Below are 27,367 nucleotides of genomic sequence, written 5' to 3'. Positions count from 1 at the left end.
GATACTAGGGGTGACACAAAGCTCAAGCATAAGTTCAAAATTGTTGAAGAGAGTCTTGATGGTAGTTAAAGTACAATATTTCACCTGGGTGCGTGAATCACCAATGCTGCGAATTGCGATGACTCGCTTCGTTCGAGGTATACAAAGGTATAAAAAAATTTATCTGCAAACAGGAATCTAATAAAGCTCGTCCCAATCTATAGTCGCCGCTGGCGTCCTTGACCACGACCAACGCAGTTGCCAGGATGACGTGTTTTTGATCGTTTTGCTGATGGGTATGAGTTACTGCCTCCGAGATCTGCGTCGATTACCGAGGACGCGAAAGTGCAGCAACTGTTCAAGACGGACCAGTTGAATCCCTAAGCAGCAAGGTATGCTGTGTACGGGAACACGTTCGGCATCTTTGCGCTGACGGACATTTGGATACTTGATGACCCTTGCAAAGGCAGTATACACAAAGCCCTGGTCTTTTTACCGTGTTGAATAGATGCTCAAACGAGAGATTAATAAATGCGGGCACCGTAGTAGCTTGTGATCTACCCTTGAACATAAGTGACAAGTCTGAGCTGTACAGCTAAACGATAAGTTAGCCTGAAGCCGCTGTGGGCGTGTCCTGTGGTTGCTCAGATTAGAATATATTAGAATATATATATTTTCCCATTAGTCTACAACTAATGCGATTTTTTGCGTATTCCAATTTTAAAGCGGTTATCTTCACATTTTAACTTAACTTTTATCAATTTTCAATTTAAAAGCAAAGTAACGGGTATCTGATAGTCGACTACACTCGACTACAGCGTTCTGTTGTTTTTACTTATCTTGCAATTTACTAATAGCCATTTGTAAAAGATACAGAAAGAAAATATTTTTTTATTCATTATGAAAATAAGCTCGAAGGCATTACCTCTTATAATAAAATATGTGGAGAACCTTTGGATGCTAGGATTCTTCGCAGTAACACTCCAAGTAATGTCCACAGCTTACTTAAAATAACTGTTCAGGTTCACGCTAAGCCCTCAATTATACCCGTTACTCGTAGAGTAAAAGGGTATACTAGATTCGTCGGAAAGTATGTAACAGGCGGATGGAAGCGTTTCCGACCGCATAAAGTATATATATTCTTGATCAGGATCACTAGCCGAGTCTGACCGTCTGTCCGTCTGTCCGGATGAACGCTGAGTTCTCGGAAACTATAAGAGCTAGGCTACTGAGATTTGGCGTGCAGATTCCTGAGCTTCTTACGCAGCGCAAGTTTGTTTCAGTAGAGTGCCACGCCCACTCCAACGCCCACAAACCGCCCAAAACTGTGGCTCCTACAGTTTTGATGCTAGAGAAAAAATTTTAACTGAAATGTATTGCTCTCGTCAATACCTATCGATTGACTCAAAAAAGTTTGCCACGCCCACTTTACGCCCACAAACCGCCCACAAACTTCAAAAATTCGTAAATTTGAACGTGGATATCTCGGAAACTATCAAGGATACAGAATTGGGATTCTAGATTAAGATTTCGTAGCCTTGTACGCAGCGCAAGTTTGTTATAAGAGCTAGGCTACTGAGATTTGGCGTGCAGATTCCTGAGCTTCTTACGCAGCGCAATTTTGTTTCAGTAGAGTGCCACGCCCACTCGAACGCCCACAAACCGCCCAAACCTGTGGCGCCCACAATTTTCATGCTAGATAAAAAATTTTAACTGAAATGTATTGGTCTCGTCAATACCTATCGATTGATCCAAAAAAAATTTTCCACGTCCACTCTAACGCCCATAACGCTTAAATCTGTCTACCGCCGGTAGGTGGCGCATTTCAATCTCGCTATGCTGCTTGCATATCTCCATTTCCCTTTGGCCCCTTTAGCTGAGTAACGGGTATCTGATAGTCGAGGTACTGGACTATAGCGTTCTTATTTGTTATACCCGTTACTCGTAGAGTAAAAGGGTATACTAGATTCGTCGGAAAGTAGGTAACAGGCAGAAGGAAGCGTTTCCGACCCCATAAAGTATATATATTCTTGATCAGGATCACTAGCCGAGTCGATGTAGCCATGTCCGTCTGTCCGTCTGTCCGTCTGTCTGTCTGTCCGGATGAACGCAGAGATCTTGGAAACTATGAGAGCTAGGCTGTTGAGATTTGGCGTGCAGATTCCTGAGCTTCTTACGCAGCGCAAGTTTGTTTCAGTAGAGTGCCACGCCCTCAATTACGCCCACAAACCGCCCAAAACTGTGGTTTGATGCTGGAGTAAAAATTTAAAATGAAATGAATTGTTCTCATCAATACCTATCGATTGACCCAAAAAAAAGTTTGTCACGCCCACTTTAACGCCCACAAACTTCAAAAAATCGTAAGTATGAACGCGGATATCTCGGAAACTATTAAAGATAGAGTATTGGGATTTCAGATTTAGAATCCGTAGCTTTGTACGCAGCGAAAGTTTGTTATGCGAATATGCCACGCCCACTCTAACGCCCACAAACCACCAAGCCTGTGGCGCCCACAATTTAAATGCTAGATTAAAAATTTTAACTGAAATGTATTGGTCTCGTCAATACCTATCGATTGATCCCATAACGCATAAATCTGTCTTCCGCCGGTAGGTGGCGCATTTTAATCTCTCTTTGCTGCTAGCATATCTCCATTTCCCTTTGGTCTCTTTAGCTGAGTAACGGGTATCTGATAGTCGAGGTACTCGACTATAGCGTTCTTCCTTGTTTTATTTTACAATTAAAAACATTTAGAACAACAAAACAATAATTTGTAAACAATCGAATTTGGAACAAAACCGCACGAAGCACAGACAAATCGCGAAACGAAATGACGCTCGGGCGAGTAATAATTGCGTGGCTCAAAAGAAAGAGCCGAGGTTTATGAGAAATAAAGGGGTAACGGCAAATCATCGCGACCACCTTTTATCGCGTGTGCGTTATTTTTTGTTTTCCTCTCTATCTTCTTTTAACTTCTAGAAGTCATTTGGAAGACAGTTCTTTTCTCAATAACTTTGTTTAAGTAAAATGTATTCTTTCGTCTTTTTATCGCCCAGAAGTACAAGGGTGGTCAAAAGTATTTTCACAATAAAAAAGTTAAATATATTCATAATTTGAACTTACATCTTGTTAACTTTGGCATCAATGGAAAGGTAATTTAAATGCCGTTTGAATGATACAATACATTTCTTAACACATTCAGTACTTATTGAAAAGGACGAATTTGTGTGAAAATGTCCTTTTTGAACTTTTTTCCTCGACTTGAAAACTTAAATTTTTTGATGCAAAAAGTTTCTTCAAACAAAAATAATAGTAACTGCAAAAAGAATTTTTCAAAAATCATTTTGCTTACATTTTTTATGATTTTTTAAAGGTGACACTGTCGGAAAAAATTTGTATGAAAAAGAGAAAAATATGGCTAAAATGCATGTTTCTAAGCATTTTCAAAAAATCATAAAAAATATAAGCAAAATGATTTTTGAAAAATTCTTTTTGCAGTTACTATTATTTTTGTTTGAAGAAACTTTTTGCATCAAAAAATTTAAGTTTACAAGTCAAGGAAAAAAGTTCAAAAAGGACATTTTCACACAAATTCGTCCCTTTCAATAAGTACTGAATGTGTTAAGAAATGTATTGTATCATTCAAACGGCATTTAAATTACCTTTCCATTGATGCCAAAGTTAACAAGATGTAAGTTCAAATTATGAATGTATTTAACTTTTTTTTTGTGAAAATACTTTTGACCACCCTTGTATATCGGAAGGTACTTCTTTGCGATCCCGACCCTTTTTGTGTTAAAATGAGTTCTATCGTCTTTCTATCGTCCAGAAGTGACTAAGAAGTGACTTCTACGATAAATATAGATATTTCTATTCAAATCGATTTCCATAAAGATTACGTCACGAGCTTCTATAACCAATTTCATATCTTAGTTAATCAATCTGTAAGCGTTTGCAGTCCCGGAATGGCCAACCAAGAAATGCTCTTCAACTTTTGGACCCAATTTTTTATTAAGCGTTTAATTCAGAATGATATAACACAGGGTTTTTTCCCAGCACAAACCTAAAAGGTAGTTTTACCTGGTATCGATGACGATTCGGTTAGGTTCTATAAATAAGCAGCGGCTTTAATGTCTTTAGCCCAAAAACGCTCGTCCAGCAAGAATCGAAAAGCATGCTGCGTGCCTATCCATTTCCCTTACTTCATTTTGCGAAGGAGAATAAGGGACTGTTCACTTTCGTTTAATACCATTTTTAAAAAGAAGGTTTCAAACGCGTCTTTCAGGTATTCTTCTTCTTCTTTAAATTTGCCAGTTAATTACCCATCCAAATGTGACGTTCTCTTTTATGACATAGTTTGGCGATGTTTTTTTTGTGCAACGCTGAGTTCTTCTTTTTGACAGTGAAATTTGAAACATTCACTATGAAAACGTATACTATAATGACAGGGAACAATCGAAAATGGAAGGAGCAGAAGCAACAGGTTTGGTATGATGGTTGACGGTGGATGTGCCCTGTAGGAATCGGAGTTTCACATTTGTCAAAAATCCCAACCGTTTCGAACGGATGGACTCTATGCGAAGGGGGTATAAATAGGTTTTTGGTATCGTTCGATAGGTTTGAATACCTATAGGTGTATGTATGGTCACACAACTTGTTTACCTATCACTAATTCTGTCCACTTTCAAGATGTGTTAGGAATATTATAAAAAAAAGTTCGGGGAATCGTGGATGAAGCAATCAGAACTTAAAAACTGAATGTGTCGCAATACAAAAGATTCCAGTAAAGCTTATTGCAAGTATTGCAAAAGTTGCTTAATTTTGAATATCCGTGCGCAACATGATTACTTAAAAACATGAGCAAAATGCCAAACAAGCAAACTTAAATTTCCTCCTACATAAGTCCGTGTATATACATAGATCAACACAGATCAATAGAACCAGTTGGACTTTTGTCGGAAATATGTAAATGTCATCTTGGATGACGAAATTATAGACTCGGCCATCAAACTAATATAGCTTCTGTTTTTTGAATCAATAATTAAAAATAATTTCATAATAAAATTTTCAATTTATTAAAGATTAACTTTTGTCCGTTTTATGTGTCCTTTCCTTAAAGTATTTGTCCTCTTTTCCGCTTTTTTTGGCTGATCTGTCCGGTTATAACACTTGCAGCAAACCCTTAATACGATTTTTGCTTGTGTAGTTTTACCTTTATTTTTCTAGCGATTTTCTTTCACTTTACCCTGCGCTGTCTTACATATGTCCACGACGACCATACAACCAGCCAGTACCAGCGTTCGTGTGGCTCTTTTTCTTTTCCCAATTTCGCGATTCGTTATTATTCCTTGCTCACGAGAACCGAAGACTGCCTTGACTCAGAGAAATATCCTAGCAAGTGCTTTTTCGTCCTTCCAATCAAACCTTTTTCAGAGCACTATCGCAAACTTCTTTGACAAGTTAACCATACACAACAAGCCACAAGTCTTTCTTCTCATTTGAACTACCTACGAACTGTAAATATCTCGTCGAGCTTGTCGATTAAATGGAATGAAGATCCCATTTTCGTGGTTGTCCGAGTCACTAAATACAGAAAGTCCAGATTATTATATCCTTGCAGAGGAGTCCGAAGTTGGCAACGCAGTGCAAGAGACGTTTCCGATCCCGTAAAGTATATACAAGGGTGGTCAAAAGTATTTTCACAAAAAAAGATAAATATACTCATAATTTGAACTTACATCTTGTTAACTTTGGCATCAATGGAAAGGTAATTTAAATGCCGTTTGAATGATACAATACATTTCTTAACCCATTCAGTACTTATTGAAAAGGACGAATTTGTGTGAAAATGTCCTTATTGAACTTTTTTCCTCGACTTGAAAACTTAAATTTTTTGATCCAAAAAGTTTCTTCAAACAAAAATAATAGTAACTGCAAAAAGAATTTTTCAAAAATCATTTTGCTTATATTTTGTATGATTTTTTAAAGGTGACAATGTCGGAACAAATTTGTATGAAAAAGAGAAAAATATGGCTAAAATGCATGTTTCTAAGCATTTTCGAAAAATCAAAGTTAACAAGATGTAAGTTCAAATTATGAGTATATTTAACTTTTTTTTTGTGAAAATACTTTTGACCACCCTTGTATATTCTTGATTAGCATCACTAGTCTAGTTGATCTAGCCATGTCCGTCTATCCGTTTCTATCCAAGCTAATCTCTTAGTTTGAAAGCTATGGAAATGAAACCTTTCCAAAAGTCGTATTTCTTATGCAGGTAGTATATGTATATATATATGTAAGTCGAAACGAGCCGGATCGGACAACTATATCCTATAGATCCATAGGAACAAATCAAAGAATGAAAAAATATTTTTTAAAAAAAATTATAACTTTGGTGACATATTAACTTATACTCTTGGGAATATTATTCTTTTATTATTTTAGAATTTCGATAAAAAATGTAAAACAAATCAGACGACGTTATCATACAGCTGCCATAGGAACGATCGGATAATTAATGTCAAAATAATACATAGACCGCTATATTTCGTTTTCGGTAAACATATACGGTAGTAAAATAAAATGGAACACTATCTTAAAATTTCTGTAATTAGTTTTCTAAAATCGGAAAGCTCTGTACATACCTTGCTCCCACGGGATTGACCTACAAGGGTATAGAAACTTCGGCGAACCGAAGTTAGGGGTTTATTTGTAAACGAATAGAAAATATTGCTTGCAGGCAAGAAATTTAGGGATAAGTCAAATTTACAGATTTAAGTATTACAACGTATCGGTTCTGACAAAATGTGTTGCCTGCAATAAAGTTTACAATACATTATAACAGCCAAAAATAGTTCAAGTCTGACCATTCAAAGATATAATCAAATAAAAGAATAGACGCTAGGTGACGTGTTTCCTGTATAAATGCTGTGATCTCAAAAACTATAAGAGCTAGAGGGCTGAGATTTTATTATTAGATTCTTTAGCTTCTGATTCAACGCAATTTATATCCGAACGTCTGGTTATTTTGGACGAAATATAGTAAAAAATGTTCCAGAAATCGCTTGGTTACCAATATATTAGCCGATAGTTCGGAATACAAAAATAAGTGGAAGTTGTTCAAAAGATCCTAATAATAAACAAAATATCTAATATGTTAAACTAGTTTTCACAGTTTTGAAGAGAAATCCGATTTTTGATACTAAAGATCCGAAGTCACATTTTAAATGATAAGATATACCAATTTGTCAATTGGTTACGGGATATTATTAACATTTGTAATTGATATAATTTTTAATCATATTAATATGCAATCATATTAGTTTTAAATGAACAATTTAAGATGTTAAGATTGAGCAGACAAGATCACTCTTCTTTTTAAATAAATGCACGAAGTAATATTGGTGAGACAAAATAGGCACACAATATATTTATATTCTTCCTCGACTTTCGATTCTTATATTTGTCACTTTATTTACTTACATGATTTCTATACACATGGAATAAACACGGCGTCGACATAATGATAATGATTTTACCACTTAACCCTTATGATGCATGATTTTAACAACTTCATAATTATACTAACGGCAGAAAAATCTATTGTTGGCTAATAATCCATTTCTAGCCAAATATGAAAAAAAAAACGCTGTCAACGGTAAAAGCAACAACAGGATGTTGCGACGGAAAACCATCAGTAACCCGTACGAACATATCCAAAAGCATCAATATGCAGGCCCTAGCGACAATTGTGCTCGCTCCAGAGAAAACCAAGGCTTCCATTCAAATGCCAATCAAATTCACAGTTCTGGCCCCAAATTTGAATCGGGTGATTCACAAACAGCATTACCAGAGCAAATGAAAATTATCAGCCGTGCAGCTGAAACTACCAGCAGAAAGATCGGGAATCGTGCCAACCGACAAGTGTTAATTGTGCCCGAGATTTCTTTAAACGCCATAATAGGTTCTTCCGATGATGGGGAATATGATTGCCTAGTGGCTCGACGGCCTATACGCCTACCATTGCGTAAACATCACACCTTTCATTTCCATAACACACAGACAGCTAATGGCAAGTTATATGAGCTGCGGGAGCTACTGCAACTGCAGATGCAAGAAAGGGCTAAGTTCGAACAAGAAGGGGTTCCTTTAGTAATTGGTCCGGTGGAGTTGAGTGAACAACACGCCTTTAAGCCGATTTCACCAACACCTACATTAACAGCTTCGGCAGAGCAGAAGTCAAGATATCAGAATCAAAATGACTGTCCTTTTTCGCAAAAAGAAGATGATGAAGATCTTGGATACAGTTTCTGTGAAGAAGAATGCATGGTAGACAGCGATAACTATCCCACCTCGGACAATCGTAGCACTGCCCCTGCTTCTAACTCCATTACATCGAAAGCTATTTAAAACGAGTCTGCATGTGCTCTGGATAGTTTATATAGCAAAGCAGTTGTGAAGTTCATACTTAGATATAAAATTAAAAATTAACACAAGCCTAAGTGACGCAGACAAGGTATTTTATATTGAACATAGTTAGCATTTAATTAAACAATAAATATGTAAAAACTGTTTATTAAAATCCAAAACAAAATTGTAATATTGTCAGTGGAACAATATGAATGTTTGATGTTTATTGAAATGTGTATACCCGTTACTCTTACAGCAAAAGTATAAGTTGTATGTAGTGGTTGTAAATTGTATGTAACAGGTAAAAGGGCTCGTTTACGACCCTATTAAGAATGGACATATGGTGGTATGTTGATGTTCACTATTCTAGATGATTTTCTTCTTCATTCTGTCTGTCTGTCTGTAAACGTGCTCAGTGCCCCGCGATTTCCTATGCCCACAAATTTACAAAATCTGTACCACCCACAATTTTAATGTTTTAATTCTGATTTAAATTAATTCCAACATTCCTACAAATTTCAACAAAATACTGAGTTTATTTTTATTGAAATGCATTTATTTTGTCAGTACCCAAAGATTTGGTTAACAGAGTAACGGGTGTTAGATTTAATATAGTCGAGACACTCGACTATAGCTTTTCTCCTTGCCTAGAATTCAGTTGGCATATCCGACTGAAGTTTTGTAGTCTATTCAGACATATCTTCATTGACATTTTATATGAAACAAGTAGAATATTTACAATGTTATCCCATAACTTAGCTGAGCGGTTTTTCTTTGTTTTTAACTCTTCTTATTCCTTTTGATATCCCCCCCCCCCCATTTTTTTTATAAATAGTTATGTACGAATCGATATAACAAGCCAATGTTAAACATATAATATCCGGAAAATATACGATTTATACAAAAGACAAGGGTGTTACTTTATATCTCGGTAAGTCTTTCAACGTTGGCAATAATGACAACTTTTACAGAAATTTTTCGATGTTTGCTGTAAAATGGTAAAAAAACAATGTAAGGTTTATCTGATTAAGGTTTAAGTGAACAAGTCAAAACAAGGAAGAATGCTATAGTCGTGTGTCTCGACTCTTAGATACCTGTTACTTAGCTAATAGGAGCAAAAAGGAAATGAAGAAATACAGAGGTAAACAGATTTAAGCTTTATGACAATCAATAGGTATAGACGAGATCAATATAAATCAGCTTAAAAAAATTTCTATCACTAACACTGTACGTGACACATTACGTAATAAAACTTGCGCTGCGTACGAAGCAAAGGAATCGAAATCTTAAGTCCCAACTCTCTAGCTTTTCTAGTTTCCGGGATGTGAATTTCCATATGGAAGTTTTTTTGAGGGTCTTTCGGACAGACGGACTTAGCTAGATCGACAGAAATAAAGCTAGTTGATCTATTAAATTGGCCAAGTTCCTTACGAATTGCCAAACTTTATCGTCTTTTGGAATAAAGTCGCCTACCATTAGTGGAAATATGTAACAAAAGCTAGAAGCTGCCTTGCAGAAGCTTTTATGTTAAATTTTTTTTAGCAAGTTAATTTGAAATGCTGTAAAAAAATTTAGCATTTCTAAATAGCCCAACAAAAATAAGTTTTCGTTTCGTTTAATGTTTCCAAATCAAAAGTGTAATTGGTAACGAAATATAAAATAACGTGACACATGTCATATTTAACAAGAAAGGAAGTTAGCTTCGGCAAGCCGAAGCTTGTATACCCTTGCAGCTATAATTATTAAATTTAAAAACACAAAAAATGATATTCCCAATAGTATAAGATAATATGTCAAAAAAAACGAAGTTATAATTTGTTTCATATTATTTTCCTACCAATTTTTCGATCGTTTCTATGGCAGCTATATGATACAATTAAATTCGAAATTCAGAACTAATTAAAATATGTTATTTCCAAGCGTAGGAGGTTATATGTTGAAAAACACCGAAGCTATAATTTGTTTCATATTATTTTTCCACAAATTTTTCGATCGTTCCTATGGCAGCTATATAATATAGTCGTCCGATTTCGATAAAATTTAATTCGAAATTCAAAACTAATTAAAAAATCTTATTTCCAAGCTTAGGAGGTTATAAGCTAAAAAACACCAAAGATATAATTTTTTAAAATTTTTTTTCCCATTATTCCTATGGGAGCTATATAATATAGTTGTCCGATTCGGCTGGTTCCGATTTATATACTACCTGCAAAAGATATAAGACTTTTGGAAAAGTTTCAGCCCGATAGCTTTAAAACTGAGAGACTAGTTTGCGTAGAAACGGACGGACAGACGGACATGGCTAGATCGACTCGTCTAGTCATGCTGATCAAGAATATATATACTTTATGGGGTCGGAAACGTCTCCTTCACTGCGTTGCAAACTTCTGACTGAAATCAATATACCCTCTGCAAGGGTATAAAAATCCCTTTAAAGACATTATGTAATATGTGCATTAAGTTGGTAAAAACGCAGTCTGTTTTTATTCCGGTCAAAGTGCATTCTAAATTCTGAAGGTAATTTTGGTAGCTATGTCCAAATCTACTAATTAGAACTAAATCTTTATAACAAGTAGTGTATTCGGACTTCGATATTTTACAAAATCTGCAAAAGTAGTTCGAATTAAATGATGTAATAAGCCCAAGTATACTGTTTAATCCAAAGTCATCACCCAAACTAAGTCCAAAAATTTAATATATATTCAATATTTTAATAAAAAAGTTAATGCAAGCATTTTGAATTTCCATAACTTTTTACATCCGTTGATGATTGTATGGCAGAGGTGCAGTCGGAAAAGATAGGTACATTGTTAATATTGGATCGCAATGTGGCGCTAATAGATTATACACTTCAAAGTCGTCAACGTACATGAAGAACGGAATAACTTTTTTTATTACTGCCCTCATACTTGACCCTAACCATTTTCCATACATTTCTATTTGCAAAGTTTTATAATGTGTTTCCTTTACCTAAATAATTTAACCTTGCAAGAAAGCCTTCATAAACGTGTGACAATTCAATTGAAAAATAATTCCATTTGCTTTCTTATAATCCAAGTTCATGCGGGTCTTCTTTCTTACTGAACCTATTATATGGTTGACACTCCTGAGGGTCCATATATAAATTTATTTCTTTTAGGAGCTCGATTAGATCATATTCACTATTTATTTTTTTAAATGGATATTCAGAAAAAGTAATAATATTTTTTAAGTTTTTTATTGCCTCAGCCACTTTGTTGGGCGAGTTTAGTTGCCTCGATAGTAGAAGTTGTTGGATCCTTATGGGCCTCGTTATCATATTTGTTCTTAAATTTTGAATTTTAAAAGGTTCATCCCGTGGGAGACTTAAATTATAACTAGTATTAAAAGTCAAAAAAGTTGAATAAATGTAAAGACTATTATTTGAATTAGGACTAGACTAGACCAGTAAGGAAATCAGCATTTTACTTGGCGTGTCAGAACTTAAATTTACATCATTGGGTTACATGAAGCTTTTCACTTAAAGTATTTATACCCGTACTCGTAGATTAAAACGGTACACTAGATTCGTCGGAAAGTATGTAACAGATATTGGCCGATTTCAAAAACAACAAGGTCAATCGGTAGGTATTGATGAGAACAATTAATTTCAGTTAAAATGATTTCCGAGATTACAGCGTTCATTCGGACAGACAGACATGGCTAGATCCACTCGGCTAGTGATCCTGATCAAGAATATATAAGCCCAAAGGACTGTTTAAGGAATGGTAGTGCATCAAAAATATTTTCTAAGGACTCGGCGGTTTCAATGATGTTCTTTCTATATTCGTTAGTCCTTGCCCATACTTCAAAAACTGTCTCTTTCGGCACGACGTTCTATTTTAACCAACATATGTACATCATTCATCTTCTATAATTTTTAGAAACTCCTTTTCAGGATAAATTTTATATTTAACAAGAAAGTAAGTTAGCTTCGGCAAGCCGAAGTTTGTATACCCTTGCAGTTATAATTATTACAAAAAATACAAATATGTTATTCCCAATAATATAAGATAATATGTCAAAAAACACCGAAGCTATAATTTGTTTCATATTATTTTTAAATTTTTCGATCGTTTCTATGGCAGCTATATGATATAGTCGTTCGATTTTGATCAAATTAAATTCAAAATTTAAAACTTATTAAAATATGCTATTTTCTAGCGTTGGAGGCAAATGCATTTTAATCATTTCCCTTCTTTTTTAAAATACTAACATTGCGTTCAGGATTATAAAATTTGCCAATTCGTTGAGAAAAATGCATGAAATCTTGAGGTGTGTTTTGGGTGCCTTTTCAAAAAAGTGAATCGCGCTAGGTATCCTTGGTAACGCTCTGTTTTCCGGCCATAGTGAGGAATATTCTCCTTCAGATCACGCCATAGTCTCTAGATCCGCTGCGTATTTGCTCCCGTTTCAGGGTCCACGAAGTTAACTGAATGATTACCGGGAGTAAATTGAATCCTTCAAACCATTGTATGACTTCCAGCAATTGTGGTTCTGAATTTCCAATTTAATTATCGGTACTTTTTAACATATAACCTCCTACGCTGGGAAATAACATTTTTTAATTAGTTTTGAATTTTGAATTTATTTTTATCAAAATCGGACGGCTATTTTATATAGCTGCCATGGGAACGATCGGAAAATTGGTGGGAAAATAATATGAAACAAATCATAGCTGCAAGGGTATACCAACTTCGGCATGCCAAAGTTAACTTCCTTTCTTGTTGTTTCGTCAATTTTGATGGATGAACCGACTCCACCTATTATCTGCTTTGCGTTCTTTCTCCGTCCAGCTAACATAAATTTCCCGAAGAAAATTACTCCAGTCGACCACCATTTGTTGGGAACAGCCTAGTTCTTGTCGAAGGAATGATATTGTTGATCCCTTCATCTCCCACGCCACAAAGTTACAGGCCTGTTCCAAGCCAACGTGGGATTTGCTAAAGAATGTCCGTTTAAGGGCGGATTCCTTACAAATAGAATTAAAAGTAAAAATTCCTTAAAATTAAACAATTATTACCCTAAAAGAGCATGGCTCTTTTCTTAATTTGCGATTTCGGTGATCATTACTTATCATCCTGCGGCACCTCCAAAATGGCCTACTAATCGGGCCCTTCGTATTGAAAGATCCATAGAAAGGATCGAAAAAGTAATGTCAAAATTATACAAAAACCGTTTTATTTTGTTTTTGGTAAACGTATGCCGTAGTTAATGAAAATTGTACTTTATCTAAATATTTCTGTAATTAATTTTTAGTTTTCTAAAAATGCACCCATAGGAACAACCTGCAAGGTTATAGAAACTTTGGCATCCCTGAGATTGTTAATGCTGAAATCGAGCCGATACCAAATATAAGTAAGAACGCCGAATTTACGTGCGCACACGACAAACGTATTTTTTTGAGAGGGACATACAAAGCATCATAAAGCAAGAGGAACAAGAAGAAAGAGAATAAGAAAATACTATAGCTTAGAGATGTGCAAGTAGAACGATATAACTTGTAAACTTCAACAGAGATTAATTTTACGATCCCTCCCATGGCAGCTATATGACATAGTAGTAAGATTTTTATCCTATCCAATCTATGTTGTGAAATATTATCAAAAATATATATATATATATATATATGAAAAAGTAAAAGAGGCAGCTATAAGATATATTCGACCGATTTCTTATACCCGTTACTCATAGAGTAAAAGAGTATATTCTTTTTGGGGAATAGTACTGACAGGTAGAAGGAAACGTCTTTGACCCCTTCAAGAATATATATATTTTTGATCAGGATCACTAGCCGAGTCGATCTAACCACGTCCGTTTGTCTGTCTGACCGTCTGTCCGTCTGAATCCTGGGATCCCAGAAACTATAAGAGCTAGAGAGTTGAGATTTCACCTATATTTCATAGCACCGTGCGCGAATGTGCCACGACTACTCTAACGCCCACCAACCGCCCAAAATTGTGGCTCGAGTAAATACCTATCGATTGAATTAAAAAAGCTTTAAAAAATCGTCAATATAAACGATGATATCTCGGAAACTATCAAAGCTAGAGAGTTTGGATACAATCGGACAACTACAGCTGCAGATATAGATTTTCAAATAGAGGATATTTTTGAAATTCTCCGTTTTTTAGGAACAGTTATTATTAAAAAAATAATTTTTTCGGCCAAATCCTGTAACACGTGTTTATTTATTTACCGAATAAGATACGTAAACAAGAAAGGAAGTTAGCTTCGGCAAGCCGAAGCTTATATACCCTTGCAGCTATAATTATTAAATTTAAAAACACAAAAAATGATATTCCCAATATTATAAGATAATATGTCAAAAAACACCGAAGCTATAATTTGGTTCATATTATTTTCGTACCAATTTTCCGATCGTTCCTATGGCTGCTATATGATATAGTCGTCCGATTTTGATAAAATTAAATTCGAAATTCAGAACTAATTAAAAAATGTTATTTCCAAGCGTAGGAGGTTATATGTTAAAAAACACCGAAGCTATAATTTGTTTCATATTATTTTCCTACCAATTTTGCGATCGTTCCTATGGCAGCTATATGACATAGTCGTCCGATTTTGATAAAATTTAATTCAAAATTCAGAACTAATTAAAAAATGTTATTTCCAAGCGTTGGAGGGTATATGTTGAAAAACACCGAAGCTATAATTTTTTTCATTTTATTTTACCACAAATTTTCCGATCGTTCCTATGGCAGCTATATGATATAGTCGTCCGATTTCGATCAAATTTAATTCAAAATTCAAAATTATTTAAAAACTGTTATTTCCAAGCTTAGGAGTTTATATGCTAAAAAACACCAAAGATATAATTTTTTTCATTTTTTTGTCCGATTATTCCTATGGGAGCTATAAGATATAGTTGTCCGATCCGGCTGGTTCCGACTTATATACTACCTGCAAAAGATATAAGACTTTTGGGAAAGTTTCAGCCCGATAGCTTTAAAACTGAGAGACTAGTTTGCGTAGAAACGGACGGACAGACGGACAGACGGACAGACGGACATGGCTAGATCGACTCGTCTAGTCATGCTGATCAAGAATATATATACTTTATGGGGTCGGAAACGTCTCCTTCACTGCGTTGCAAACTTCTGACTGAAATCAATATACCCTCTGCAAGGGTATAAAAAGATCGGCCCATTGATCTAATTTGTTAAAATTCCATGGGCGTATCTTTTTCCAGACGGTTGTGGACTCCAAATAATTATAATTTTACAAAGCGTGCCTAAACTGTACAAAAATGGTTTCTAGACGAACAGATTTCATCTTTAAGCTGCATCAGCTATTTTAAGCGGCGGTGTACAGAGACTAAAAGGTCAATTAAACTTTGGCGTGCCAAGGTATGCTTTATTTTAAAAAATTTAAAAATTTGTTAAAACTTTTACATATTTTAATTTTTAAATTTGAAATTTGGGTTTTTTAATGCGCTTAGCCGTTATTAAAAGCAGTATGCTGTTCAAATGTTTAGTTGTATACACAGAGACGAAAAACCAAGCATATTGTGCTTGAATTGAGAAAATTCGTTCATAAAAACCGTTTAAGTACAAATGTTCTTACTTTGAGCTGAATGTTATTAATTCAAGAACGAAATGGTAGGAAGTAAAAAAGTGACATGGGTTGATTTCGTTCCATTTTCAGACTTAATTTAAGAAAATGTTTGTATTAAAAGGTATAAAAATAAGTTCTTTTGTTCTGTTTTCCAGAACATTTTGGTACCAATATGGTAACATTTTGTGATTGACTCTTAAATTTGGGATCAAAAGAAGAACATTTTAAACTTATTTTAAAAGAAAAAAATTATCTAAAATTGAATACCCTTCCCAAAAAAACGCTAAAATAGGCTTATTAAGTTTGTAATAGTTTCATATTTTTATTAAATTTAACTTTATGGTATATATACAAATTATCTTTTTCGCTTTGGGATATATTAAAAAAAATCGATTTTTATTTTAATATACAGCGGAGTTTCTATTGGTAAAGTTCCTTCTAGTCAGATCCCCAATCTTAAACTGACTTTACAAAATGCATTTCTAGGCTGCATCTTTTGCTTAATTAATTTGGATTGGCCAAATCTTTTATGCTGACGAATGGGTTCTCAGGCTGGACCCTTTGTTTAAAAGTTTGGATATTGTTTATGTCTGCCGTCGTCGAAAAAGGCGTGAGAAAAGCTTATAATTCTGGTGCCGCCGATCGAAGGCGTGGGAAAGATTTGTGTTTGAGGGGTTAAATGTTTATGTCCGATTAATGTGAATAACTGCGATAGTAGGCTCTAGACTTATGTTATTGACAATTGGAATAATGGGTATCTCGGGATATACAGGTTGTATGTTAGGCTTGCGTATACGTCACTCGCCCCTCTTTTAGAAGATTCAACATCCTTGTTGAATTTAAACAAAATTTATTTTTTGTTGGCTAGGCGCCTATAGGTAAATATGATGCTTAAAAGTATAATTATTAATATTTTAAAAACAATCCACTTATAAATTGATTCTTGTTTTTGTCTTTAATATTAAAGCTGGATAATATTATTTTATATTCTTTTATATTCTTTGAAGTTGTATTTTACATCTCTTATTTCTAAAGTACATTGACTTAATTGTATTATATTGTTACCCTGAATTGTTTGTTGTTTTCTGATACAAAAGTGTGTTGACATTTTGCAAATTGCTTAGTAAGAATTTGAGAGATACATTGATCATTGATTATTAGTTTTTGATCTAATATATTTGCTAATGAATTTGGTGAATTTTCCAAGTAAAATACCTTATTTTCGTCATTTACAAAATATTCATAATTATCATTTATATCAATTTGTCGGCCTATATTATCTGGATATTTAATAATTCTATATTTTTGTGTTTCTTTAAATTATGTTGGTATATGGGCTAGAATAAAAGTGTCTTTTGTTTGACTGCTTTTGCCAAGCTGAAGTTTTGATTGATAATAATTTTTCTTCGTTTATGTTTTCTAACTCTTCATGTTTAAATATTTTAGGATTAAATATTCCTACTCTTCTTAATTGTAAACTCATCTGTAAATCTTCAATGTATTCTAGAAATATATTTTAGGAAAATCTAAAAATGTGCAAGGTCTTCTTGTTTATCTTTTAGGGGTCTATATATATCTTTTGATTGTTTATTTATTATATGAATTATTTCATTAAATTCTTTGTTTTCGAATATTATTTTTTGTAAGTTTTGTAGTTTATCTTCCAACTCTTTTTTATCATCTTCAGTTAATGTTCCGAATAGATATTTGTGTGCTGTCCCTAAAAATTTATTTAATTCCCACTTTTGTCTCGATGACGAAGTAATTCCTTTGATTTCCTTTTTTAATTGTTTCAATTAAATTGGTTTTCGTATTTTATAAATTCCTGATATGAGTTAAATATTTTAGTTTGATTTATTTTAATCATATGATGTTCATACTTTAGAGGTATTTTGATAATCCCTGTGTTCAGAAGTAAATATCCGTTGTTCAAAGTAATGGCTGTAATGCTAATTTGTTCAGCTGTTGTCAATGGTATTTTCGTCCATGTCACTATCATAATAAATTTTATTATCAGAATCAGTACTGTCAGTTTCCATGGAACGAGAAGAGAGAATTTGCATTTTAGCTTTATAAAATGTACTTATGTGTTTTACTTCTGTATGACCCCTATTAGTTTCTTGCTAGTGCTTTTCGTCTTTTGTTTTAACCCTCCTGTCTTTTTGAATGGGCTAACTAATTAAGCTAAACGTTTCATTTCTTTTCCAACTTTAGTGTATTCTAGATCTACTTCATGTTCCTCGCGGTTCTTTTTAATTTTATCTATCTTATGTTCTTTTCGTTTATGCATATTTATACCCCTTACTCGTAGAGTAAAAGGATATACTAGATTCGTCGGAAAGTATGTTACATGCTGAAGGAAGCGTTTCCGACCCCATAAAGTATATATATTCTCGATCTAGCCATGTCCGTCTGTCCGTATGAACGCTGAGATCTCGGAAACTATAAGAACTACAATACTGGGATTAGGCAAGAAGATTCCTGAGGTTCCTGCGCAGCGAAAGTTTGTTTCGGCAGAGTGCCACGCCCACTCTAACGCCCACAAACCGCCCAAAACTGTGGCTCCTACAGTTTTGATGCTAGAATAAAAATTTTAACTGAAATGTATTGTTCTCATCAATACCTATCGATAGACCCAAAAAAAAGTTTGCAACGCCCACTTTAACGCCCACAAACTTCAAAAAATCGTACATATGAACGTGGATATCTCGGAAACTATCACAGATAGAGAATTGAGATCTCAGATTTAGATTCCGTTGCCTTGTGCGCAGCGCAAGTTTGTCACGCGAATATGCCACGCCCACTGTAACGCCCACAAGCCGCCCAAACCTGTGGCACCCATAATTTTCATGCTAGATACAACATTTTAACTGAAATGTATTGGTCTCGTCAATACCTATCGATTAATCCAAAAAAATGTTGCCACGCCCACTCTAACGCCCATAACGCTTAAGTCTGTCTACCGCCGGTAGGTGGCGCATTTCAATCTCGCTTTGCTGCTTGCATATCTCCATTTCCTTTTGGCCCCTTTAGCTGAGTAACGGGTATCTGACAGTCGAGGTACTCGACTAAAGCGTCCTTCCTTGTTTTGCTTGGTTTTATTCCATAAAGAAATATTTCGACAGGAGTTTTACCTGTGGTATCATGGGTTATTTCATGATTATAAACGTATGTTGCTTTTTCTATATTCATTAATTTATCTTCAGCGTCTGTAAGTTTTTCATTGATTGTTTATGTACCCTTTCGGGTATCGGCTGTACCATTCTTGCTAGTTGTAATTTCAATGTTAATATTATCTTTTTGTAACTAATTTTGTAATGATTTAGATACTAGGCCAGGATCTTGATCCATTTTAATTGTTTTTGGTTTACCTATCGTATCAAAAATTTTGAGAAGTGCTTTTTTACTTTCAGTCCAATCTGTGGTTTTTGTTTCAATAATATAAATGAATTTTGAATGAATGTCGATTCATGTTAAAAATGTACGTTGGTCAAAAAGGTAATATTCTATAACATATTTATCGCAAATATTTTTGGTTTCTGGAGTTTTTTCAAAAGGAAGAGCAACTTTTCTGTGCTCTGCTTTGCATAAATTACAAATTTCACATTAATTAATTATTTTTTTAATAAGTTGTTGTGCGTATGGGAAGTAGTATTTCATTTTAAAATTGTCATAAGCCTTTTTAATGCCTTGATGTATTGTTTTTTCATTTATTTCTTATATTTTTTCATGAAAGTCTGCATATGTGGGCAAGTTGGGAAGTGTTACTGATATTTTCGTTATTTTCGTACCCGTATTTGGTTTAATGAATTTCATATAGGCTTGTTTAAAAATAGCAAAGTCTTCGTCATTATTAATGTACATAACAAAATTATGTCCATATATAAATTTTATAATTATGTCTTTTGCCAAAGTTTCAGTCATGTCGCTGTAAATAATTTTATTAATAGTTTTAATAAGGTAGTGAGTAAGTTCGATAGTGTCTTGATTTCCCTTTTCAAATATAAGTTGGTGATTAAAAACGTAAACTGGTCGTTCGGTAATTTGTATGCAATCACCATAATCTTCTTGTGGCCTATGCACCGATGCTGCAGTAGAATCTACATCGTCTTCATTTTGAAATACTTCTTCAATTTTGTTATCTTGTGATTCTTTTTTTGTTATCCTGGATAAAGCATCTGCTACGTGATTCTCTTTTCCTTTAATGTACTTTATATCATAATCAAACTCTCTTAGTTTTATTTTCCAACGTTGTAGTTTTATATTAGGTTCCTTTATATTGTGTAACAAAACAAGCGGTACATGGGCGCTAGACAGTTTTAGCGCGTACGTATGTGCGCTGAAATAAACTTGCACTGTCCCAGAACCTTAAGAATCTGCAAGCCAAGTCCCAACATTCTATCTTTTATAGTTTCCGAGATCTCAGCATTCTGACGGACATACAAACAGACGGGCAGACGGACATGTCTAGATCGACTCGGCTAGTGCTCCTGGTCAAGAATACATATACTTTATAGGGTCGGAAACGCTTCCTTCTACCTGTTACATACTTTCCGACAAACCCAGGATACCCTATTACTCTACAAGTAACGGGTAAAACAAGTATTATTTTAACGTTAAGCAAGAAAAAAACTTTTTAAACTTTTTTGGCGGCAGACGTGTCTTTATTTACGCACACATGGTATTAAAAAAAACTAAAAAGAAAGAAACGCTTAGTTTACTGTTATCTACAAAAATATTATTTCACTGTACCTAAACGAAATCAATTGTAATTTTTTAGCACCTTTCCGACTTTGAGGATCCTTATAAAAGCAGCAATACATATATATTCTAAATTTTTATTTGACTAAATTTCCATAAAAAATAGATCATATCTATTGTCCCTCTAGAAAAAAGGTAATTTTGTCATTCTTGTTTAATTGTTGATTATATCTAATAATAATATCTATGCTTTCCGCTTTAATTTGCATGACAAGCTTAGCTTACAGAGATTACCAAGCATAACACATGGGTTATCAAACAGACTTTTTCAAACATTCTAACAGCTATTATTTTTCGTATCCACACAACAGCCGTTAAATGCAAATAGCTTTGAAGATGAATTTATTTATGCCGATCTGGAGAGTCAACATTACGGACCTATCAATTACAAGGCGGCTTCGTTATACAGTCAAGTAAAAAAAAACAAAAAGTCGGGAGCTCTTGATGAACTAAAATAAATATATATATTTTTTTAAGCTTTTACAGTGCATTTTTTTAACAATTAAAATTGTTCTATGTTCTTAAAATAATGAAATTGTTATTTTACATGTTCTTTTTATAATAAAGCATAAATTTGTAATGATTAAAACCAATAAAAGGTTTTCTGAAAATTGTCACTAACTGAATTTATCAATTATTAAATAAATCGTTATCTAAAAACTTCTGAAATTAACTAAATCATTCTTCAAGTCCGGTTACCCACGAAATATTATTGCACAAATTTTAATGTTTATATAATATAATATAATAAAAAAATCTACGAAAAGATTAAATAAACTCATTTTTGTTTTTATTATACACTTTCTCTTTAAAATAATGCAGCTTAGAACAAAAAAATTGTATTTTTAGGTATTATATTGTTTTAGGATTGTTTTTAGTTAAATTACAAAATATATAATTTTAGTGATTAATGGTTAGTTTGGTAAGTCTAAATATAACTATTTGTTTAAAATTAAAAAAGGATAATAATGTGTCCAAAAGGTGAAAATAAAAAGTTTAGATTGAAGATAGTTGTTTCCTTCTGGTGCAGGAACAGTTAAAGAGTTAGTAATCGCTTGGTATAAATTTATTCAACAAGTTTTCATTAATTACCTTTTAAATTAAGCTTCCTCTTACCACCCTACTGCACCCGTCTTTCCTTTTGTCATGATGCATTGCGACGCAATATAAAAAAAATCTAAAATCCTTTGAAAAATTATCGATACTGTAGTGGAGTTCAAAACCACAGGTGTTAAACTTACTAGCGTCACCTAGCGGGCAGTAGCCGCTGCAATTGGTAACATTATGCGTGAGGGCAATAAGCAGGAATGCATTTGCGTTGACATTTCGAGAGTTATCCCAGCTCTAACTCCGGCAGTAAGTCATTTTGTAACACGCTCTGGCATGACCGCTAAGTGTGGGCATCTCAATTTTAGTTAGGCTTGGTAAATTTTCAATTGTACTCCCGGCCTCCATATAATTACAAGCTTTTTCTTTGATCTGCTCGCTTATTTCAGCAGAAATATTTTGAATATCAAATTCCAACTTATCAAGACTTAATTTTAACTCAATACTACAACTAGCAACCTTCGGTTTTAGAACAAAGCTAATTTGCCAGAGGATAATGCACCCTGTTTTTCCTAACTTTTAAAATTTCCCGCTTCTGGTCCCGTATTTCTAAATAAGTTTCATCGAAGTAATTCCTAAGTTCCATAATATTTAGTTCTAATACAAAATCTTTATGATCTAATTTTTTTGCACTAGATTGTTTTTATACCCTTGTATAATTATGGTATTATGATTTCAGTCAGAAGTTTGCAACGCAGTGAAGGAGACGTTTCCGACCCCATGAAGTATATATATTCTTGATCAGCATGACTAGACGAGTCGATCTAGCCATGTCCGTCTGTCCGTCCGTTTCTACGCAAACTAGTCTCTCAGTTTTAAAGCTATCGGGCTGAAACTTTTCCAAAAGTCTTCTTTCTTTTGCAGGTAGTATATAAGTCGGAACCAGACGGATCGGACAACTATATCTTATAGCCCCCATAGGAACAATCAGGAAAAAAAAAATGTTAAAAATTATTTATTTGGTGTTTTTTAACATATAAGTTAACACCCAAAATAATATAAAGATCCAGACTTAAGTAGAAGTAAGCATTGATTGCACAATCAATGCCACCAATAAAGTTCACACGAGCTAAGCCACGCGCGCTGCGCACGCACCTTTTAATTAGCGATCGTGGGAATGCAGAATAGCCAATTTCCAAAGTTGATCGAACCCAGCCAAGTGCATAAAACAATAACAATAACTTAAATGCATTGGCCAATGACAACTAAATTTGGTCAACAGCGACAGCGATGAAGAGCAGCAGCCAATGACAACGAAGAACGGTGGCAGAAACAGCAGCAGCGGCAGAGACGGTGGCAGCGATGGATCGACACGTAGTTATAATGAATAATTGTTTAGCTTAAGTAAAGTCAGTTCTTAATCTAACTCAATAAAGAAAAGATTGATTTTTATACCCGTTACTCGTAGAGTAAAAGGGTATACTAGATTCGTCGGAAAGTATGTAACAGGCAGAGGGAAGCGTTTCCGACCCCATAAAGTATATATATTCTTGATCAGGATCACTAGCCGAGTCGATCTAGCCATGTCCGTCTGTCCGTCTGTCTGTCTGTCCGGATGAACGCTGAGATCTCGGAAACTATGAAAGCTAGGCTATTGAGATTTGGCGTGCAGATTCCTGAGCTTCTTACGCAGCGCAAGTTTATTTCAGTAGAGTGCCACGCCCACTCTAACGCCCACAAACCGCCTAAAACTGTGGCTCCTACAGTTTTGATGCTAGAGTAAAAATTTAAACTGAAATGAATTCTTCTCATAAATACCTATCGATTGACATAAAAATTTGCCACGCCCACTTTAACGCCCACAAGCCGCCCACAAACTTCAAAAAATCGTAAGTATGATCGCGGATATCTCGGAAACTATCAAAGATAGAGAATTGGAATTTCAGATTTAGATTCCGTAGCCTTGTACGCAGCGCAAGTTTGTTATTTGAATATGCCACGCCCACTCTAACGCCCACAAACTGCCAAAACCTGTGGCGCCCACAATTTTCATGCTGAAATGTAAATTTGAACTGAAATGTATTGGTCTCGTCAATACCTATCGATTGATCCAAAAAAAATGTTGCCACGCCCACTCTAACGCCCATAACGCTTAAGTCTGTCTACCGCCGGTAGGTGGCGCATTTCAATCTCGCTTTGCTGCTTGCATATCTCCATTTCCCTTTGGTCCCTTTAGCTGAGTAACGGGCATCTAATAGTCGAGGTACTCGACTTTAGCGTTCTTCCTTGTTTTTTTTTATCAATTAATAACCAATCTTTTAACTTAAACACTTGGAAATAACATTTTTTAATTACTTTTGAATTTCGAATTTAATTTAATTAATTAATTTTGTAATTTTGTCATTCTTGTTTAATTGTTGATTATATCTAATAATAATATCTATGCTTTCCGCTTTAATTTGCATGACAAGCTTAGCTTACAGAGATTACCAAGCATAACACATGGGTTATCAAACAGACTTTTTCAAACATTCTAACAGCTATTATTTTTCGTATCCACACAACAGCCGTTAAATGCAAATAGCTTTGAAGATGAATTTATTTATGCCGATCTGGAGAGTCAACATTACGGACCTATCAATTACAAGGCGGCTTCGTTATACAGTCAAGTAAAAAAAAACAAAAAGTCGGGAGCTCTTGATGAACTAAAATAAATATATATATTTTTTTAAGCTTTTACAGTGCATTTTTTTAACAATTAAAATTGTATGTTCTTAAAATAATGAAATTGTTATTTTACATGTTCTTTTTATAATAAAGCATAAATTTGTAATGATTAAAACCAATAAAAGGTTTTCTGAAAATTGTCACTAACTGAATTTATCAATTATTAAATAAATCGTTATCTAAAAACTTCTGAAATTAACTAAATCATTCTTCAAGTCCGGTTACCCACGAAATATTATTGCACAAATTTTAATGTTTATATAATATAATATAATAAAAAAATCTACGAAAACATTAAATAAACTCATTTTTGTTTTTATTATACACTTTCTCTTTAAAATAATGCAGCTTAGAACAAAAAAATTGTATTTTTAGGTATTATATTGTTTTAGGATTGTTTTTAGTTAAATTACAAAATATATAATTTTAGTGATTAATGGTTAGTTTGGTAAGTCTAAATATAACTATTTGTTTAAAATTAAAAAAGGATAATAATGTGTCCAAAAGGTGAAAATAAAAAGTTTAGATTGAAGATAGTTGTTTCCTTCTGGTGCAGGAACAGTTAAAGAGTTAGTAATCGCTTGGTATAAATTTATTCAACAAGTTTTCATTAATTACCTTTTAAATTAAGCTTCCTCTTACCACCCTACTGCACCCGTCTTTCCTTTTGTCATGATGCATTGCGACGCAATATAAAAAAAATCTAAAATCCTTTGAAAAATTATCGATACTGTAGTGGAGTTCAAAACCACAGGTGTTAAACTTACTAGCGTCACCTAGCGGGCAGTAGCCGCTGCAATTGGTAACATTATGCGTGAGGGCAATAAGCAGGAATGCATTTGCGTTGACATTTCGAGAGTTATCCCAGCTCTAACTCCGGCAGTAAGTCATTTTGTAACACGCTCTGGCATGACCGCTAAGTGTGGGCATCTCAATTTTAGTTAGGCTTGGTAAATTTTCAATTGTACTCCCGGCCTCCATATAATTACAAGCTTTTTCTTTGATCTGCTCGCTTATTTCAGCAGAAATATTTTGAATATCAAATTCCAACTTATCAAGACTTAATTTTAACTCAATACTACAACTAGCAACCTTCGGTTTTAGAACAAAGCTAATTTGCCAGAGGATAATGCACCCTGTTTTTCCTAACTTTTAAAATTTCCCGCTTCTGGTCCCGTATTTCTAAATAAGTTTCATCGAAGTAATTCCTAAGTTCCATAATATTTAGTTCTAATACAAAATCTTTATGATCTAATTTTTTTGCACTAGATTGTTTTTATACCCTTGTATAATTATGGTATTATGATTTCAGTCAGAAGTTTGCAACGCAGTGAAGGAGACGTTTCCGACCCCATGAAGTATATATATTCTTGATCAGCATGACTAGACGAGTCGATCTAGCCATGTCCGTCTGTCCGTCCGTTTCTACGCAAACTAGTCTCTCAGTTTTAAAGCTATCGGGCTGAAACTTTTCCAAAAGTCTTCTTTCTTTTGCAGGTAGTATATAAGTCGGAACCAGACGGATCGGACAACTATATCTTATAGCCCCCATAGGAACAATCAGGAAAAAAAAAATGTTAAAAATTATTTATTTGGTGTTTTTTAACATATAAGTTAACACCCAAAATAATATAAAGATCCAGACTTAAGTAGAAGTAAGCATTGATTGCACAATCAATGCCACCAATAAAGTTCACACGAGCTAAGCCACGCGCGCTGCGCACGCACCTTTTAATTAGCGATCGTGGGAATGCAGAATAGCCAATTTCCAAAGTTGATCGAACCCAGCCAAGTGCATAAAACAATAACAATAACTTAAATGCATTGGCCAATGACAACTAAATTTGGTCAACAGCGACAGCGATGAAGAGCAGCAGCCAATGACAACGAAGAACGGTGGCAGAAACAGCAGCAGCGGCAGAGACGGTGGCAGCGATGGATCGACACGTAGTTATAATGAATAATTGTTTAGCTTAAGTAAAGTCAGTTCTTAATCCAACTCAATAAAGAAAAGATTGATTTTTATACCCGTTACTCGTAGAGTAAAAGGGTATACTAGATTCGTCGGAAAGTATGTAACAGGCAGAGGGAAGCGTTTCCGACCCCATAAAGTATATATATTCTTGATCAGGATCACTAGCCGAGTCGATCTAGCCATGTCCGTCTGTCCGTCTGTCTGTCTGTCCGGATGAACGCTGAGATCTCGGAAACTATGAAAGCTAGGCTATTGAGATTTGGCGTGCAGATTCCTGAGCTTCTTACGCAGCGCAAGTTTATTTCAGTAGAGTGCCACGCCCACTCTAACGCCCACAAACCGCCTAAAACTGTGGCTCCTACAGTTTTGATGCTAGAGTAAAAATTTAAACTGAAATGAATTCTTCTCATAAATACCTATCGATTGACATAAAAATTTGCCACGCCCACTTTAACGCCCACAAGCCGCCCACAAACTTCAAAAAATCGTAAGTATGATCGCGGATATCTCGGAAACTATCAAAGATAGAGAATTGGAATTTCAGATTTAGATTCCGTAGCCTTGTACGCAGCGCAAGTTTGTTATTTGAATATGCCACGCCCACTCTAACGCCCACAAACTGCCAAAACCTGTGGCGCCCACAATTTTCATGCTGAAATGTAAATTTGAACTGAAATGTATTGGTCTCGTCAATACCTATCGATTGATCCAAAAAAAATGTTGCCACGCCCACTCTAACGCCCATAACGCTTAAGTCTGTCTACCGCCGGTAGGTGGCGCATTTCAATCTCGCTTTGCTGCTTGCATATCTCCATTTCCCTTTGGTCCCTTTAGCTGAGTAACGGGCATCTAATAGTCGAGGTACTCGACTTTAGC

At 34.6% G+C, this 27,367-nt stretch overlaps 1 protein-coding gene across 23 annotated transcripts in view; it reads left to right on the top strand.

Annotated features, from left to right (window-relative positions):
- Window positions 1-21,359, top strand: part of LOC119552963 (B-cell receptor CD22) — a 153,556-nt gene extending 132,197 nt beyond the window's left edge. For 4 of the 23 annotated variants that reach the window (XM_037862958.1, XM_037862965.1, XM_037862964.1 and 1 more), the window contains one exon: window positions 21,054-21,359. In XM_037862958.1, coding sequence (XP_037718886.1) covers window positions 21,054-21,200 — 147 coding nt within the window. In that variant the 3' untranslated portion in view covers window positions 21,201-21,359. Of the gene's footprint in view, window positions 1-7,572; window positions 9,262-13,202; window positions 13,227-15,616; window positions 15,653-19,394; window positions 19,437-20,761; window positions 20,878-20,962 lie in introns of those variants that run through there. The other 19 variants (XM_037862953.1, XM_037862952.1, XM_037862948.1 and 16 more) reach the window with 14 other exon arrangements.
- Window positions 21,360-27,367: the final 6,008 nt, after the last annotated feature.

Source organism: Drosophila subpulchrella, chromosome 3L (genome assembly GCF_014743375.2).
Source record: "Drosophila subpulchrella strain 33 F10 #4 breed RU33 chromosome 3L, RU_Dsub_v1.1 Primary Assembly, whole genome shotgun sequence".
NCBI classification, from domain to species: Eukaryota; Metazoa; Arthropoda; class Insecta; order Diptera; family Drosophilidae; genus Drosophila; species Drosophila subpulchrella.
Note: the sequence above shows the minus strand (reverse complement) of the source record. Positions and strands in the feature narration are given on the sequence as shown.